Genomic DNA, 19150 nt, shown 5'->3' on the forward strand with positions numbered 1-19150 from the left:
ATAAATGGTAACTTAAGGCGAGACACTGCAGGTGAATAGGGTAAAAAAAATTACTTATAGTTACCACCTTACTTACCCAGCTGATTGATTACATTGATAATTGCAGACATTTTTTGTATTACAAGTTTTCTAAAATGTTATGTTTAAATATGCAAATGAGGCATTATTTAATGAAACATGCACTAATTTGCATACATTTCTAGTACAAAAATCTAAACACTGGATGAAGTCCGTTTCAAAATACTTGTTTAATTTTTTTGACATTTTGGGTATCTCATTTCGCCACAATATAATTCAGAAAAAACTTAGAACAGACAGGAAACACTATATTTCTTCATTTTTGGGGGAATACAATGTTGTAAAAATCAAGCAAATTATAAATGAACAAATGCCTCTGTAAAAACCTTTAGGATATAGTCAGGAATAAAAATGTCAAGTCGGTTGTGTGCAAGTGCTACTGAAGTGGAGATTTATGGCTTAGTGTAGAAGAAGAAAAAAAACCTCATTTTGAGAAAACAGCTTTTAAAAATATGCATTGTAATTGACATCTATTGACACAAATTGATAAAGTGCTACAACAGAAACACTTAACAGTGTTTTTTGGATGTTTTCTTTCCACTAGTCTAAAAAACACTTTATGTAAAACCAAAAGACCCAAAATCTCAAACTTGATAGGTCCATGAAAAAATGCATATTTGCCTGCAATGTCTCACCTTAAAACAGAACTAACTTTTATTGGTTACTTGCAGTTTACCACTTTTTTTTTTTTTTACAGTGCACAATAACTTTCCTAGATTTTCCAAGTGGTCACACCTTCACATTTCAAGTTGATTAAACTTAGTTTTAAATTTTAATTACTTTTAAAGCAGTTTTTTTTAACTGTTTTTACATTATTTTTTACAATGACTTAAGTTTAGATCATATGTTTTTATAACTACTAAAATAGACTGTAGCTTTAAGACTTTAAAGCTGAAGGCCTATTGTATTGTAACTAAGCAGCAGAGACATCTGGTTAGAAAATTTACATCTGACCACTGACATTTACATTCTGGTCCACCCATTCATAGTGAAATGAAGTAGTTGCTATTATTTGAAACAGCAAAAGAACGAGTTAAGAGTTAAAAATGTCAGCCTACATACACTCTGAAAAATAAGGCAGCAGCTATTTGCACTATAGATGCTATTTACACTGTAAAAAATGACAGTGAATTTAACGGTAAAAAACAGTAAAAATGCTACGGTAAAAACCTGTGAAATGGTTAACGGTAAGTTCCCCTTCTATATACGGTGAAAAACTGTGTTGGACATTGCATTTAATTTTACGGTAGTATACCGTTTTTGGAAGTGAAAAAGAACGTAAAATTTACAGTGAATAACCAGTAAATTGACATTCCCAGAATTCCCTGAATTTCATTTTTTTATTTGATGTTTTTTTGTTGTTGAAATAACTTCATCTTAATTTTTTTCTTGGCAGTTTTGTACATTAGGGTTGTATGTTACATCTAATGTTGTTAAATTAATGTTTTTTGCATTATTTCAGTTTTATGTGTGTTACCATGATGGTGTTTAGTGTTTGTGTGAATGACACTGTGCACCTTCTATATATGCTATTATTTAAAACCTCCGTGTGATGGACTTTGGTTCATCATGTGATGTTGTCATCACCACCTGCTTTTGGTGGTTATCATTGTATTACAAAGGTACAAAACAGATTTCAGTGCTTCAAAAAGTTGGTACATTACCATTATATGAGTTACGGTTTTTAGTACGAAATTACGGTATTTACCTGTAAATTTAAGTGAAAACCTTAAAATGTAAAACATTGCTACCGTAATTTTTACGGTAAAATTCTGGCAACCACAGCTGCCAGTTTTTTACCGTAAATTTTACGGATTTTTTTTTACAGTGTACACTAATTGTTAATATAAGGCAGATGCTATTTGCACTAAGTATTAATCGAAGGTCTTATTCACTTATACACTATTTACACAGTATTAAGAGAAGTTAGATGCAGAAAGATGCTGTTCACATATTAGGGGGAATATTTACACTTTGCAAAACAGGTTAAATGCTATAATATATTGCACTTCACCTATCAAATAAAAAAAGATGCAGGATCACTGAGTGTAATTTACAGTGAGAGGACATACTATATATGTTACAGTGTTAGTGTTATAACAGTGTTATTTGTATTAAATGTAAATAAAATATTACATCATTTAAAACAGCTTCATTTTCTGCTGCAATGACTCATTCTGGAAAAAATATGAATGGCTTAAATATCATCTGTTTCGGTGCTTGAGAATGAAAGGATCACATTCAGGTCTCTTCTCTGGTCCACTATTATGCGTAACCTCTTTTTTTGGGGGGGGGTCCTCTCCGCCTTGTGGTTCAACTGATGCATCTGCACTTCGTACTGATGTAATTTTTTTTTCTTTTTGGTTTTGCTTCCAACTGTTTAGCAAGTCTTTCAACAGTCCTCTTTTGTACTCAAACTCCTTGCCACCACTTGAAGATACTTGAGTTGCTACCTCTAAAGCTACATATGAGCAGTGTTGGGGAACGTTGCTTTTAAAAGTAATCCATTACAATATTGAGTTACTCTCTAAAAAGTAACTAATTATGTTACTTAGTTACTTTTTATGGAAAGAAATGTGTTACGTTACTTTTGTGTTACTTTTTAAATCTGGGCGGGGCTTGCTTGTTTGTTTTTAATATAAAAAGTTCTATTTTTAGCAAATGCAAAAGCTTTTTCACACCAAAAGCCTCAGGCATTTGCTGCCGACCATCGAAGGTTTGCGTTGAATTTCACTGTTTTTATTCATTTTGAGGAATACTGTATCTGTTTTTTTAGTGAGTGAGATGAATTAATGCATGTTCACATTTACTCAGATAACTCAGATATTTTCTTGTCAATTAAAAAGTAATGCGTTACTTGGAAAAAGTAATATTATTACGTAACTTGCGTTACTTGTAATACGTTACCCCATCACTGGTTTTAAGTATTTCTCATTTGCACTTAGTGAGCGTGTTTTATTTGCACTCATGTTGGTTTTGTGTGAACTTTTCAAGGATATCCAATTTTCAGACATTTTTGTGCTTTTTTCATCCTGAATGGAGCAAAGAAACGTCAAAGAGTGGTGCCAATGTTCCTCTTTTTTTTTTTTTTTTGCTTGATTTTTCATTTTATTAGGTCACACAGCACTTTCTATGTTGATGCTGCTATGTAACCACCTGTATTGTTGTGTAAAGTCATTTAACAAATGCTATTTGTGTATTGAATTTTATTTATTATTATTATTAGTCTACAGTGAACATTAATACTCCCAGTGCTATTTATTGCACTGTCAACACGACACTCCATCAGTAGACAGAAGAGCTGCAGAGAAATTCAAGGCTGTAATGTTCTCATCGATTTGGCACAAAACTATTATAACTACTATATATATATGTATAAAATGTATAAAACATTATTTTATTAACAGGTGTATCTCATATTTTACCAGAGGCTAGGCTTGCCACGGTAATTCCGTTTATGAGGGAAGATACATGAATTTATACACCGGTTTACATATATGCCTATTTGCTTGCACTTTTGAGATTCATACAAGCAGTTGTTGTGATAACAGACAAGAGTGAATCACAAGATATATGAGGCTATCACAAAATATTTAGATTAAAATAAGAAAATCAGCAACCATGCACATTATTTTACATTGTTTTAGATCACACTTGCTTTCATTTTACCAGAAGTTGACCCCAAGGTCTATTTGTGACTGTTTTGACCTTGGTTGGTGGGCGATGATGAGTGGAGTTAGTGTAAATAATAATTAATTTGGAAGAACCACTTTTTGTTTCCCCCAAAAAAACAATCTCAAAAGAACAATCTTTCTTGCGGTAAAGCACATTTTTTAAAACCTAAAGAACCTTTTGTGAAATTAAAACATTCCATGGATGTTAAGGATTCCTTTTGGAACCATCAATGCCAATTTAGAACCTTTATTTTTAAGAGTGTAGCATTTACAGGATGAAATAAACTCTGTAATTTAAATGATGATTCGAAAGGATGCTAAAAAGGTTAATTCGGACCAGTCTAATTAAAGAAATCAACCACAAACCTACGTAAATGAATGAGTAAACAGAACCTCCCTCGAGTATTTACAGAACAACGTTTAATTTACTGTCAAGACCAGCTGCAGCCCAGAAAAAGCCATGGGTTTAGTTTGCCCTTTCACACACTTAACATTTCAATTACCTGCTTTTTTCAAGATAAATTCACCCTGATCCGAGCACTCAGAAGACGAGGTGAACCAGTTCAGAAGGCTCTAAGGGTTTGCAGAAGGATTTCTGTATACTTGGGCCTCCTTTAGCCCACAGTCAGGCAGATAGTTTACAGAAGGAAGAAATTCAGCACCACTACACCTCTCTCTGGGACAAGACGTCCTACAAAGATCGGTGTAAAAACCTCAAACAAGTGACACAGAACCATAGGGTGACAGCGAAAAGATCTGACCTGATTAAGATACCCAGACACATGATAACGTCAGTCTAGCGTAAGAAAAACACTGACGAAACAGCGCTCATGGGAGGTTATCACAGAAAAAAAGCAGTGATTTTCAGAAACAAAACATTGTTGTCCATCTCAAGTTTGCAGGAGATTTTCCAGGATGTTCTGAAACTCCACTGGAAAAAGGACAGATAATATGCAAAAGAACATTTTGGTAACATTAAATTTCTCTTACAGTGGTATTCCCCCTTATATAAAATATCTAAAATATCTTATTTTGTTTTTCACAGTAGAAAGTAAGTCAGAGGGTGGTGAGTACATATTTGTTTGAGGTTTTTGGTAATAAATAGGATTTGGCGTTCACATACTTTTGTTTTGCATTATCAATGATCTTGGTAAAAGCATTTGCTCAATAAAGATATGAACATTTTGAGACCACAATTTAGAAACCATTCCTTCAGAAATCCAGAAAGCATTTTTCAATAAAATATGGCGCTGAAGAACATTTTGAGAGCACATTTTGAAAAACCACCCCATTAGAAAACCAATGGATTGGCAGGTGAAAGCATTTTTTCAATAAAATATGGCACTGAAGAACATTATCAGAAACCATACCTTCAGAAATCAAGATATTTCCAATAGATTAGCAGGTGAACGCATTTTTTTTTTCAATAAAATTTGGCACTGAATAACATTTTGAGAGTACATTTTTAGAAACCAGTCCTTCAGAACTCAAGATATTTCCAATGGATTAGCAGTTTAAACCATTTTTGTCAGTAAAATGTGCCACTGTAAAACATTTTGAGAGCAAATTTCAGAAACTATTTTTTCAGAAATCAAGATATTTCCAATGGATTGGCAAGTTAAAGCTTTTTTTTTTTTTTTTACAATAAAATTTGGCACCGAAGAACATTTTAGAAACCATACCTTCAGAAATCAAGATATTTCCAATGAATTGGCAGGTTAAATGTTTTTTTCATTACAATTTGGCACTGAAAAATATTCTAAAACCACATTATCAGAAACCATGCCATCAGAAATCAAGATATTTCCAATGGATTGGCAGGTAAAAGCATTTTTTTCAATGAAATTTGGCACTTAAGAACATTTCAGAAACCATACCTTCAGAAATCAAGATTTTCCAATGGATTGGCAGGTTAAAGCATTTTTTCAATAAAATTTGGCACTGAAGAACATTTTTAAACCACATTTCAGAAACCATATACCTTCATAAATCAAGATATTTCCAATGAATTGGCAGGTTAAAAGTTTTTTCATTACAATTTGGCACTGAAAACTATTCTAAAACCACATTATCAGAAACCATGTCTTCAGAAATCAAGATATTTCCAATGGATTGGCAGTTAAAAGCATTTTTTCAATGAAATTTGGCACTTAAGAACATTTCAGAAACCATACCTTCAGAAATCAAGATTGTCCAATAGATTGGCAGGAAAAAGCATTTTTTTCAATGAAACTTGGCACTGAAACATATTCTAAAACCACGTTTATAGAAACCAAACCTTCAGAAATCAAGATATTTCCAATGGATTGGCAGGTTAAAGCATTTTTTCAATAAAATCTGGCACTGAAGAACATTTTTAAACCACATTTCAGAAACCATACCTTCATAAATCAAGATATTTAAAATGGATTGGCAGGTTAAAGCATTTTTAATAAAATATGGCACTGAAGAACATTTTAAGAGCAATTTCAGAAATCAAGATATTTCCAATGGATTGGCAGGTCAAAGCTTTTTTTTTAATAGCATTTGGCACGGAAGAACATTTTTAAACCACATTTCAGAAACCATACCTTCATAAATCAAGATATTCCCAATAGATTGGCAGGTGAAAGCATTTTTTTCATTGAAATTTGGCACTGAAAAATATTCTAAAACCACATTATCAGAAACCATGCCTTCAGAAATCCAGATTTTTCAATGGATTGGCAGATGAAAGCATTTTTTCAGTAAAATTTGGCACTGAAGAACATTCTGAAACCACATTTTAGAAACCATACCTTCATAAATCAGGATATTTCCAATGGATTAGCAGGTTAAAACATTTTTTTAAATAAACTATGGCACTGAAGAACATTTCGAAATCACATTTTAGAAACCATACCTTCAGAAAGCAAGACAGTTCCTATGGTTTTACAGTGTATAGGTATTATTTGAATGATTTAAATCTTCAGTGGCAAACAAATATACCATGAAATTTTCCTGCATCTTCAGAAAACACATGTGACGGTTTCCCCCGAGTGTCATTTCTCGATGGATGCTACTAGTTTCAAAGGCAGAGCTGGGATTTCTTCCATCCGTTTTTCACACAGTGTGGAGACAGAAAAATGCTTTTGTTGATCCAGTCTTACCTATGGAGTCAGGGCGTCGCCTGGGGCCCCACGGCCTGTTTCAATAGGTCAGACATTCCAGCATCCGTGTTCTTTTGTGAACTCCAGCTCAGAGGCTGCGGTGGCCTTTAATCCGAGGGTAAGTCACCATAGATCGGAGTCCCATAACTGCCCTGCTCCACTTCCACACAGGGATTTGGCCGATTGGGGTTTGACGAAGAACCTCTGTGCGAAGGTGGTCAGGCGAGTGATTCGTTTAAGTTATGCTGGGAGCAAAAGAAACAACAAACTTAACTAGTTGCCCTTGTCTGCCGTGACCCAAAGCCGAGCGCGCTGTCCCAGCGTGGGGCCGCACTCGTTCCCGACTCGTTTAATCTGTCACTTGTGTCTAACGTCATCTCAGAAGTTCCTCTTTTGGTAAAATTCCTCACAGCTCCTCTCATAGTCATGTGGTCTCATGATCTCCCATGGAAAAGTCATTGGCTCTGACATCTGAGTGTTTCTCAGCAGATACAAATGAAGCATTTTGCTCCAAGTGACCTCACAATTAACTCCTTTAGATCTGTTTAAGAGGAACTTATAAAACAATGGTGATTGTTAATTCACACCTGAGAACTACCTCTTTTAAGCTATACATGCCAACCTCTGCAAATATCATTTCCTTTGTTAAAATAGGGCACAGGGTGGGTTGTGGTCTCTATGTGTGGTTCATCTGAAATCAAATTATCGGTCACAAACCCTAGATATTCACCTTTACCACAGAAGAACATGTTATTGTTTAGATGTTGATCTTTCATAGCAACATAAATTTTACTTCAGATGTTTCTCTCAAAAGTAAATTTCCGACAGAGATATAAAATGAATGTGCTTAGAAGCTCAGATTGTTTGGACTGTACATGTAGAGTGTAGAACCTTTCCATTGCGCAAAAGGTTATTGCGATTATTGAAATGCTCTTTTAGGAACTGATCACTAAAGGTTCGTTGATAAACCGTAAATGGTACTTCTATGGAAGCTTTATTTTTGAGAACTTCTGAAAGACAAGATTAGAGATTACGGTGCCTGTAATGTGAATTTACTATGGTCTTAAACTCTGAAAAAAAGTCTCCATTCGCTTTCAGTGCTGTCTAGGAGACACACAGATGTGATATTAAAGGTTTCATCTGTTAAGTTTTATTTCCTATGCGCAGGAAGAAGGCGGTGACCGCCTTCGAGAGGCTTGGAATGAGAGTCACTCCTCGTCTGGGTCAGGGCAGGTCTGTTTGTATACAATCACGTCAGAGGCTCCACCCCACAAGTGTCCGCCGGCTGATGCAATGCGACCGGTGAATATAAACCCGACATTCAGCAGCATCCGAACACGACTGTGATACCGGACGCGGCCAGAGGACATCTTCGTTGATTGTTAATATTATTATTAATATTAGAGATTGTAGGGTTTATAAGTATTACACTATTTATATTTAATTCAATGTGTTAATATCAGCGTATTTATTTCTTATCTATCACGGTACATTTTTGAAGGATCAATCGTTATCGTTTTTTAACTGATCACTGGAACATTCTTCACTACTGGGAGGGTTTTGTCATTTTTTCTCCATTCATAAGCGAGCTGAAGAAACGGATTTGTCTTTTTTTATTTAATTCTTAAGGTAAGATCACAACCAGGTTTATGTTATTTGATGTTTTAGATTTAATCTTTTTTTAAATCTGAACACACTTTCATCGCGTTTATTCGCTCGTTTTCATTCATTTTGGGCCGGTTTGTCTTGTGTCGCTTCGGTTCCTCGGCGTGACTCATTTGCGTTTCATCATATTTCCACACATCCGTTTAAAAGGATGCACTCGTTAATCAAACACACCGGTGTTTCGCATCTCAAATGATCTTACATATTAATATTTTTGGAAAACGCTGTCAAAGGCTGGATATATTAAATCACACGATTGAATGGGTTTTATTGACGTTGTCCTTTGATTTGTCTGGTGGCTGTTGATAAATGCGTGGGCGTTTGCTTGACAAAACGAGCATCTGCATGTTTCCTCATTATCATTATTTTTTTTATCTTAAACAATTATTCATGTGGTTTGGGGATTTAAACGAAAATCTAATGCTTGTCACTGTCTAAAATTGTCATCAGGATCTGTTTACATGTTTTATTGGGTTAAACGGGTCACCCGACCGGAATAAATACCTTAAATGGTTAAATTTAATACTTTTGTTCCGAATGTATATAAATATAGAGTGATGAGACGTCGGTATTAATAGTTGATGACGATGCGGCGGATGCAGCGTGTGCTGAGCTCGGTGTCGGTTTGTAATTTTCCACTCTTCGTGGTCACATGACCAACTGATCCCCCAGTTTGCTGGAGAACTGAGGCGCGGCTCTCAGACACTGAGTGCGGGGACGCGCATTTGTTAAACCACAGGAGGAGCGCGCATTGACGGCCCTTCTTATGGTTTCTAGAGACACGCTATCGACTGTCAAAGAACAATTATTTCTGCTTTTTTTAAACAACAATAACTAAAAATAATCATTAGACTACAATGAAATTGTACATGAAAATAAAATAAATTTCAAATTAAATGTACCAAATTTGAGGTAAAATGCTTTTTTTTTAAGGCTGTATTTAACAAATAAACAAAGTGCAAGGTGTTCCTCATTTGAGAAAATTCGAGTAACCTTTTTAAATGATGTTAAACAAGTTTTCCTGTGAACACTATTGTTTCCTGTTATGTAAAGGTGTTTCTGCAATGCTGTTGTTGGCCTTTAGAGACCAATTTATCAGCTAAATAGGAAAGTTTGAATTTTGGTAAACAGTAAGTCAAACCAATTGCAGAAGAATTTCTTACACAAAACACCAAATTAAAGCCTTGTGGCTGTGTATGTACACAAAAATACCTAATATTTCACAACAGTGGTTAAGCAAAACCAAAATCCTTACATAATAAGGACAATATTTCATTGTTTTATATTACAGCTCCTTTAAATACAAAGATGAGTCGTTTTGACTGCGCTCCAGACATGGACACCAACAGTGGCAGCAGGGAATACATGGAGCACAAGAGTTATCCCACCCAAGATCCCTTCAATGGGTAAAACTTGCTTTATGTGACCTAGACGAGTCACTATAGAATGTTTTAAGATTTGTTTTTGGGTGACCTTTAAATAGCATTGTAATCACAGCAAATAATAATATTTACACTATAATGTGTTTTTAAATGTTAATAATCAGTGAACAAATTAACTTAAAATCCAAAGTGTTTCTCGTTTGAGGAACGCTGAGTAACTTAAAAAATATTTTAAATAGTTAGCAAAACCTACATTTTTTGGTAACCTTTAAATAGCATTATAATCACAGCAAGACAACTGGACATTTGATCATTCTTAGAATATTAAAAATAATTGTTCAATAATGTTTCGGGTCACATGACCGGATACCTGTTTGTGGAGCTGAGGTGCGGCTCCTCTGAGCAATGCTTGGACATGCATTTTTTTTAAAAGAAGGAGTGTGCGTTGACGTCCCTTCAAAGATTTCTGGGGATCGACTGCCAAATAACCACTTTGGTTATTTCTGATTTTCAAATACGTTAATAGTCAGTGAACAGATAATAATGAGCAAATTTGAGGTAAACAACAAAATGAAAATCTTTGTTTAGGCAGTATTTAACTTATAAATTTGTTTTGCATTGCAGAATGAGCAAAGCTGGAAATACAAAGATGAGTCATTTTGACCGCGCTCCAGACATGAACACCAACAGTTGCATTAGGGAATACATGGAGCACAAGAGTTATCCCACCCAAGATCCCTTCAATGGGTAAAACTTGCTTTATTTGACCTAGACGAGTCACTATAGAATGTTTTAAGATTTATTTTTGGGTGACCTTTAAATAGCATTGTAATCACAGCAAATAATAATATTTACACTATAATGTGTTTTTAAATGTTAATAATCAGTGAACAAATTAACTTAAAATCCAAAGTGTTTCTCGTTTGAGGAACGTTGAGGAACTTAAAAATATTTTAAATAGTTAGCAAAACCAAAATTTTTGGTAACCTTTAAATAGCATTATAATCACAGCAAGACAACTGGACATTTGATCATTCTTAGAATATTAAAAATAATTGTTCAATAACGTTTCGGGTCACATGACCGGATACCTGTTTGTGGAGCTGAGGTGCGGCTCCTCTGAGCAATGCTTGGACATGCATTTTTAAAAAAAGAAGGAGTGTGCGTTGACGTCCCTTCAAAGATTTCTGGGGATCGACTGCCAAATAACCACTTTGGTTATTTCTGATTTTTAAACATGTTAATAGTCAGTGAGCAGATAATAATGAGCAAATTTGAGGTAAAAAAAAAAAAATGCAAATCTTTGTTTAGGCAGTATTTAACTTAAATTTGTTTTGCATTGCAGAATGAGCAAAGCTGGAAATACAAAGATGAGTTTTAACATCGCTCCAGATGTAGACAGCAGCAGTTCCAACAGCAATGAGTACAGTTATCCGGAATGTCCTGCCAAAGTTCCTCTCAATGGGTAAAAACTGCTTCATTTGTCCTAGACGAGTCACTAACAGTTAAAAAGTCTTCCTTTAAGTTGATCTAATGCACTGATGTGGTTACAGCATGCAATACACCGACGTGGACCCCGAAAGCCAGAACTTTCTCCCTGATCATCAATTGGGAAAGAAGAAGTTTGAAGCTGAATATGTAAGTAGTTGATCTGGTCTGATTGGTTTAATCGCATGCCGCACTTTACCACATATCTCAAATCTTACTTTTCTTGTTTTCCAGAGCCCAGGTTCTGCGTCATTTGGGATGTCAGTGTTTAACTTGGGCAATGCCATCATGGGAAGTGGAATACTGGGACTTTCCTATGCTATGGCCAACACCGGCATTGCCATGTTTGTGTGAGTATCGCAGTGCCTCTTTATTTCCATACAACCACAATCATCAGTTTTCAAAATGCACATGCACATTTGCATGAGCTGATGCCACCCTACTTCTCTAGTTACAGTTAGCAGGGGTTTTAGGACTTTTGTAATCAATGAACACAATGTACACAAACGTCGCCAATTCATCCCGATTAGGATAATTAGTGTCATTAATGAGTAGAGCAATTTGCCCCAGATTCAGTTTGGTGTAAATCTGCTGCAGCTGATCAGAGTCTGTCGGTTCGTTCGGCTCTGGCGAAGGAAGTCGTGCTTCGTTTTAGTGTTTACAAACAAAGCCGTATGTGTTAATCCTGTGGTTTCTGCCGGTTATGTAAAGGTATTCCAGGTGGAGCAATTCTCCAGGAACCATCAAAGAATGACCAGAATGGTTTCTTACACAACCGAAATGGGATTTCCAGTGCGCACAGTATAATCCTGACGATTTAAAACCAGAAACATTAAGAAAACCTGTACAGGTTGACCGTCAGCTCGGGGCATGTGAAGTGGAAATCTACTGAAGGTCACGCAGGTTATAACAGGATCAAGTGAGCTCCAGACAGTGGCGTTAATTAGTGTGTGAGGATATAATCACGTCTAATCCATAGTCACCTCCCTCTATTATGATCGTGTGTTTGTGTGTGTGTTCGTAACGTGACTGATTACAGACAGTCAATAATATCCAGTTGTAGCGCGAGCGAATGCTTGAGGTCATCTCGTCTACACATTGTCTTGAATGCATATTCCTAGACTTTCTGTTCACAGTTTGTTATACGATAATGCAGTTTTTCAAGTCGTCTTATGCTCTTGTTTGACTGAAACAATGTTAGTGCTCAAAGAGCATTGCAACCCATGAGAGACTCTAAGAGCAATTTCAATAATTCAGTGTTTTTGTTCATGTCTGCAGGATCCTGCTGGTCGCTGTGGCCATTTTCTCTCTCTACTCAGTCCATTTGCTGCTCAAAACCGCCAACGAAGGAGGTTAGCTTCTCTCTGTGCAACTACGTTTCTATTTTTATCTGTGATAAGCATGGGTTTTAATGCTCTGCCCCCTCCGTCCAGGTTCTCTGGTGTATGAACAGCTGGGGTACAAGGCGTTTGGGATTCCCGGGAAACTGGCAGCGTCCTGCTCTATCACCATGCAGAACTTCGGAGGTACGACAAGCCAGCAACTTTCAATTATGTTAATAAAAAATAAGTTTGTTCCCACATTTTCATAACCTAACTTTGTTAGCTCTAAATGTGCAGATATAAAGATGTTTTGGTTTGTTTCAAGGCACTAAAGTGTTTTCAAACTCTCTTTTAATCCCAGCTATGGCAAGCTACCTCTACATCGTGAAGTACGAGCTGCCCATCGTAATCAAGGCGTTCTTGGACTCCAGCGACAAGTAAGATGTCATTTATTGCTGTCACGTGTGCATCATAGATGATGTCTGGAGCTGTGCGAGGACTAGGACCGCACAGGCTGATGCTGTTGTTGTTGTACTAGAATGTTTTTCAGCTCTGTGTAGAACAGTGTGAGCGCTTCATTGTACAGCTGTCCGTTCGGGGGGGTCTGAACGTCTGTTCAAAGACGTCGATTGAGAGCTTTGTGACAGTGACCCAATGCAACAAACACTGACATCAAAGATTCAGACCCCTACATGGAGCCCAAAAGGCCTCTGCACACAAAGCCACATGACAGAACTGAAAAACGCTCTAGTTTTGTTTGTAAAACAGGATGTTGAGGAACAGCGGCGTGTCATTTCCTCAGTATGCTAATATCGATGTCTGTGGTGTGTTTTGCAGTTCGTGGTACACTAATGGAGATTATCTTGTGCTGATTGTGACTTTGAGCATCATACTGCCGCTGTCGCTGCTTAAAAACCTGGGTAAGTGTTTCCACACTCTTACAAAATGAACAAAACCATCAAATAAGTACCAAAAGTAAATCAAATAAAACCATAAAATTAAGTAAAATATGCTTATTGTTTTAAAAATGGTTAAATTACAAAAAAAAAAATGCAGATCCTCATGGTTTGTGTCTTGTTTCAGGTTATCTGGGATACACCAGCGGTTTCTCCTTGTTGTGCATGGTGTTCTTCGTTATTGTGGTGAGTACTGAGATATTGTACTGAGAAAAAAAATATGCAAATGAAAGCAAGAGTGCCATTGGAGCTGCTATTGTTAGTCTAATGAGACATTCCCTCCTGCTGTTGTTCTTCAGGTGATCTACAAGAAGTTCCAGATCCCCTGTCCGTTACCGGAGAACTTCATTAACATTACAGTGAACGTCTCTAAGCCGCAGGTCAACACCACAGACGAGGAGTGCTGCAAACCCAAGTACTTCATCTTCAACTCACAGGTACGAGACGGATATTTGCATTCGGATATTTGCATTTGATTGAAAGGAGTGTGCGGTGATCTAACTGTATTGTTTTATCTTAGACTGTGTATGCGGTGCCCATTCTGACCTTTGCGTTTGTGTGCCATCCGGCTATTCTGCCCATGTACGAGGAGCTCAAAGAGTGAGTAGAAATTTAATGCTTAAATCTAAAATACTTATTCACTGTAAGTTGCTTACAGTTACTAACTCTTTCTTTTAACTTTCTATGTGCAGTCGTTCCCGAAAGAAGATGCAGAATGTTGCAAACGTCTCATTCCTGGGAATGTTCATCATGTATCTATTGGCTGCTCTTTTCGGATATCTGACCTTCAACGGTGAGCAAATGCAGACACGTGGCCAGAGCATGAACGTCTTTGAAAAGCATTGCGACACATTTTATTGTCCAATGAAAGGTTAAACTATACAGTGAGGCAGTGTTTGTTTTAGACGGAGGTGTGTCTGTTAAAGAGCACCCGATTGAGCCGGCGGAAAGCCAGCGTCGAATCTCTCCACGGCAACAGCTGCTTTCGCAAGTTTTGGGAAAGCGTTCAGCTGTTTGCCTGCAGCAGAAATAGAACATCATGTTTGATGTTTTTACGTTTTCCTGAAACGTTATGCAACGAAGGAACTTCTCAGACTCAGCAAAAGGAAAATAAACATGTTTGTGGGATGGCTTGTTTGATGTGCAGGACAAAGTTAAAGCAGAATTTGTTTGACAATAATGTGTTTTTCACAGTGTGGAAAAGGGCAACTAAAACTAAACCTTTGTTACTTGAATCAAAAAATATAAAAACATTTGATTTCAGCTAGTTGTCAATGCATCATTTCATTGAGTGATTTTATCTTTTATTTCCTTTTTTTTTTTTAGCTATAACTACAACTGATTTTATAAGAAAATATTCTGAAACAAGCTGTGGCATTAAAAAAAAAAAGAGATTAACAAGAAAAAAAAGATTGTTTTTGTGCTAACATTTTGAGAACATTATTAAACACCAGATAACTAACAAATGTTTTAGTAATGTTACTGGAAGAGCGTTCATTCATAACTTTGAAAGAACCTTTCCAGGACATTAGAGACACTCTGTTGTCCCTGTTACCTGGGATTATGTCTTAATGTACTTAAATAACACTCAAGTCTGAACTAAAGGCCATGTTTTTTTATTCCACAGAGGCCGTTGAACCCGAGCTGCTGCACACCTACTCAAAGGTCTACAATTTCGACATTGTACTTCTGATTGTGCGTTTTGCCGTCCTGACCGCCGTGACCTTGACGGTGCCCGTGGTTCTCTTCCCAGTGAGTATTTCAGCACATTTGCAGGCCTGGAAATGCACATAAACGTTGCAGGAGTGTTGACCGGACGTTTTTCTAACGTTTCAGATCCGCACCTCAGTCAACCAGCTGCTCGGCGCCTCTAAAGAATTCAGCTGGCCGCGTCACATCTGCATCACCGTCGCCCTGCTGGTCTGCGTCAACATCCTCGTCATCTTCGTTCCCACCATCAGAGACATTTTCGGATTTATCGGTAGGTGTGACACAGGAAGTGATGTCATTGCATGTGTGTTATTGTAATGTCATATTTTGCAATCTGACACTGAAATATTAAAAAAATATTATTAAAATTTACAACGGTTTTTGATACATTTTTTTATTTACTTTTTTTATTTAGTTAATTCATTTCAAGTAATGAAAATGTTTTTAATGTGACTCTTTGCAGGTGCGTCCGCTGCTGCTATGCTGATCTTCATCCTTCCCTCGGCCTTCTACATCAAACTGGTGAAGAAGGAGCCCATGAATTCTTTACAGAAGATCGGGGTAAGACGTGATCTGACCGAACACGTGTGCTCTTGATGTGCGATCGACTCAGTATGTCTCATCACACTCTTGTTCTTCACAGGCCACTTTGTTCCTCATCTTGGGAATCATGGTGATGACAGGCAGCATGGCTTTGATCATCGCTGACTGGATCCACAACGCATCGTCTTCAGGCGAGCACGCCGACGGCCACTAGTGGGCGTGTCCTACCTCAATTGACAGGCAGATGGGCGGAGCCGATCCGCTAGCGCTGCAACTGAGAACTAGAAGAAGCTGCTCTATTTTCAGCGCAGAGCAAAGACAAACATCCCATTCTGAGAGAATGTCCTGAACTTTGTACAGTATGCTGTTAGGCCACACAGATGGTGATCCACTCGTATTGATGTGCTTCTTATGTTTTTTTTGTTGTTGTTGTTGATTTGCTTTTCTTTTGTGTTGTTCTTCCGGTACAGCTGAGTTTTCGGTGGTACGTCGCACAGGAACATGTGCATCATTCTCCATTTTCAGGTTAGGCGTTTCGTACTCACAACCAAAACGATTTCGCGATCGACAGCGAGCTGAGCGTCGCCTGCGGATGCGTGTTCGATCCATTTGTACCTTTGCCAAAAATATCGGTGTTTGTATGTAGAAAAGCACTTACTCTTTTTCAGCAAATGTGAAAAACTGTAATTTCGCACATTTTGGCTGTGCTTTAAATGCATTCGTTACGATGCCATTTATACTGTACTACTTGAGTCACCTTTACCTGTCGTGTAGATCTACTAATGAACAAAGATTGATTTGTAGTTGTCGATATCAGACAGGTGGAACGGCTGAATGACTTTACTGTAACTTATTTAAACCTGGACGGCAGCGATGAGAGCTTTAAAGTCAACGTGAGACCCAGCTGACAGAACTAAAAGGATTAAACAAATGTTCCTCTAGTAACATTAATAGAATGTTCGTTCAGATTTGGAAGTTATTGTAACATTTTTGAAATGTTACTAGTTTTAGAACATTCCGAGAACATTCAAAAGTAACTTTCCCGTAAAGTTTCGAACATTTAGGAATGTTTTTTTAATCAAAGCTCTTTTTATACACATTCTTAATCTAATTATGAATGTTTCATCATTGCACATTATCCAGAATAGCTATTCAGCTGACGTCGCATCCAAACTATGTTTACCAGTAGTCAAATAACTGTTTAATCATTGTTTTAGACTATTGTAGGTTATTCCGCCTTTCTGAAACACTAATAAAAATAGTGAATAATGATTATAAAGTAAACGAGCTGCTGGTTGTCTTTCACGTTGACTTTAAAGCATCACAGTGTGTCATTTGTTTTGCTTTGTAAACTGCAGAATCGAATGGCAGAACGTTGTTTCTGAGGGGAAATGTTAGTGTTTAACTTGACTTACCATTCAGTGTTTGCCATCGGGAGTTTAAAGTTACTCCCAGAACGAGAAACAGACTTACTGACGGAGGAGTGTGTGTCGTCCACCAATCAGTCGTATTGAGCGTGTGGAATAGAGAGGTCACATGACCACCGTCTCACACATGCACACACACACACCTCACTGTGCTTCCAACAGCTAAACCTCATGTGTCATCCAACCTGTTACTCTCCAGCCGTTATTTATGGGAAAACAGTGTAATTTAATCTATTTTACTATATTTATATATATATATATATATATAAATATATATATATATTGTATATATGTGTATATACCACAAAATGAAATGTATATATGCTGTCATTTATTCTTTTTTGTTTTATTTTCTCAATTTTGCTCAATATGTTTAAAAGGAAATGGCTTTAGATGTTCATCAGTGTGTGTCTGGGCCCTTGATCAGCCCTTTTTCATCTGGCTGTGAATGTCAAACTGAGCACAAGGTTCCTATTTGCTTGTGATCGGCCCTGACACACACACACACACACACACACACACACACACACACACACACACACACACCTTTACATTACTACTAAAATGCTGTACTCAAAGCTGAGAGGGGTGAAGCGCTCCTCATGTACAAGAGGCCATTCCTGCGAATGATACGCTCTTGTTTCAATGAAACACTATGTATATCATGTAATTAATGTCTATTAAAGGTTCATGATAACCCATCCATGTATCCTTGATTTATTCAATAGAAATCTCCTTGTTTTATTTTGTTCAGGCACTTTACATATGATTTTTTTCTTGTTGCACATGGTTACACTAAATATTTGATTCTAAAAGTACATTATTTTTTATTTATTTAATTTTTTTATTCACATTTTTAAATATTATTATTTTATATAAATTGTATATTTTATGCCATTTAAGCAAAAAATACATATTTTTAAATTGCTTACGAGTCTATGCTGACATTTTGAGTGTTTATATATTATTTATTAAATGTATATTTATTATTATTGTTTTATATATGCATATATATATTATTTATTTATTTATAAATTTCACATTTTTAAATATTATTATATATAAATTGCATTTTTATGCCATTTAAGCAAAAAATACATATTTTTAAATTGCTTACGAATCTGCTGACATTTTGAGTGTTTATATATATATATATATATATATATATATATACATATATTATATATATATATATATATATATATATATATATATAAATTTAATTATTTGTAAATTTCACATTTTTAAATGTTATTATATATAAATTGTATACATTTTTATGCCATTTAAGCATACAACAATACATATTTGTTTAATTGTTTACGAATCTATTTTATAACATGTTTTGAGTGTTTTTCTCAACAATATATATATAGGGCTGCCAACTCTCACACTTTCAGCATGAGACTCACGCAATTGACACTTTTCACACGCTCTCACGCCACACTCCATTTTCTCACGCAGTCAAAAGCACCCTCAGTTAAAACTGTAATAATATAAGAAGGATTCATTTTCGAATATGAGAAAAATATCATTTCTCAGAACAGCAGACTAAAAGGTTAAAAGATAAATATTTGTATTTTCGTATCAAAATATTTTTTAAATGCGGTTTCAATTATTTATATAAGTATAATGACTAAATCTTTAAATTCTTTTATTGTACATTGCTTTTCTTGTGGTAAAAAGTTAGCAGTTTTGCAGCACTGCAACAATAACTTTAAATCATTTTATGATAAAAACAGTATGACAGTTTATATATATATATATATATATATAT

General features: G+C 36.1%; 1 protein-coding gene across 3 annotated transcripts; it reads left to right on the forward strand.

Moving 5' to 3' along the window:
* The first annotated feature begins 8191 nt into the window (after positions 1-8191).
* slc38a2 (solute carrier family 38 member 2) lies at positions 8192-18074 on the forward strand. Of its 3 annotated transcripts, XM_073838495.1 has the most exons (18): positions 8192-8509; positions 9837-9951; positions 10552-10674; positions 11273-11392; positions 11481-11565; positions 11650-11765; positions 12694-12767; positions 12849-12941; positions 13099-13174; positions 13575-13657; positions 13821-13879; positions 13993-14130; positions 14214-14293; positions 14386-14486; positions 15321-15445; positions 15530-15674; positions 15867-15964; positions 16047-18074. In XM_073838495.1, the coding sequence occupies exons 2-18, from the start codon at positions 9854-9856 to the stop codon at positions 16158-16160; spliced, it is 1728 nt and encodes a 575-aa protein (XP_073694596.1). In that variant the 5' UTR covers positions 8192-8509; positions 9837-9853; the 3' UTR covers positions 16161-18074. The 3 variants fall into 3 exon arrangements, with proteins under 3 accessions (XP_073694596.1, XP_073694597.1, XP_073694598.1); XM_073838496.1 differs by lacking the exon at positions 9837-9951; XM_073838497.1 differs by lacking the exons at positions 9837-9951; positions 10552-10674.
* The last annotated feature ends 1076 nt before the right edge of the window (positions 18075-19150 follow it).

The sequence above is a fragment of the Garra rufa genome, chromosome 4 (genome assembly GCF_049309525.1).
Source record: "Garra rufa chromosome 4, GarRuf1.0, whole genome shotgun sequence".
Taxonomy (NCBI): Eukaryota; Metazoa; Chordata; class Actinopteri; order Cypriniformes; family Cyprinidae; genus Garra; species Garra rufa.

Excerpts from the sequence above, each read along its gene's own strand:
- slc38a2 (XM_073838495.1), top strand. The coding sequence starts at position 9,854 with ATGAGTCGTTTTGACTGCGCTCCAGACATGGACACCAACAGTGGCAGC. Across the intron at positions 13,880-13,992 it reads TGGTGTTCTTCGTTATTGTG|GTGATCTACAAGAAGTTCCA; the intron begins GTGAGTACTGAG and ends GTTGTTCTTCAG. Across the intron at positions 15,965-16,046 it reads ATTCTTTACAGAAGATCGGG|GCCACTTTGTTCCTCATCTT; the intron begins GTAAGACGTGAT and ends TGTTCTTCACAG.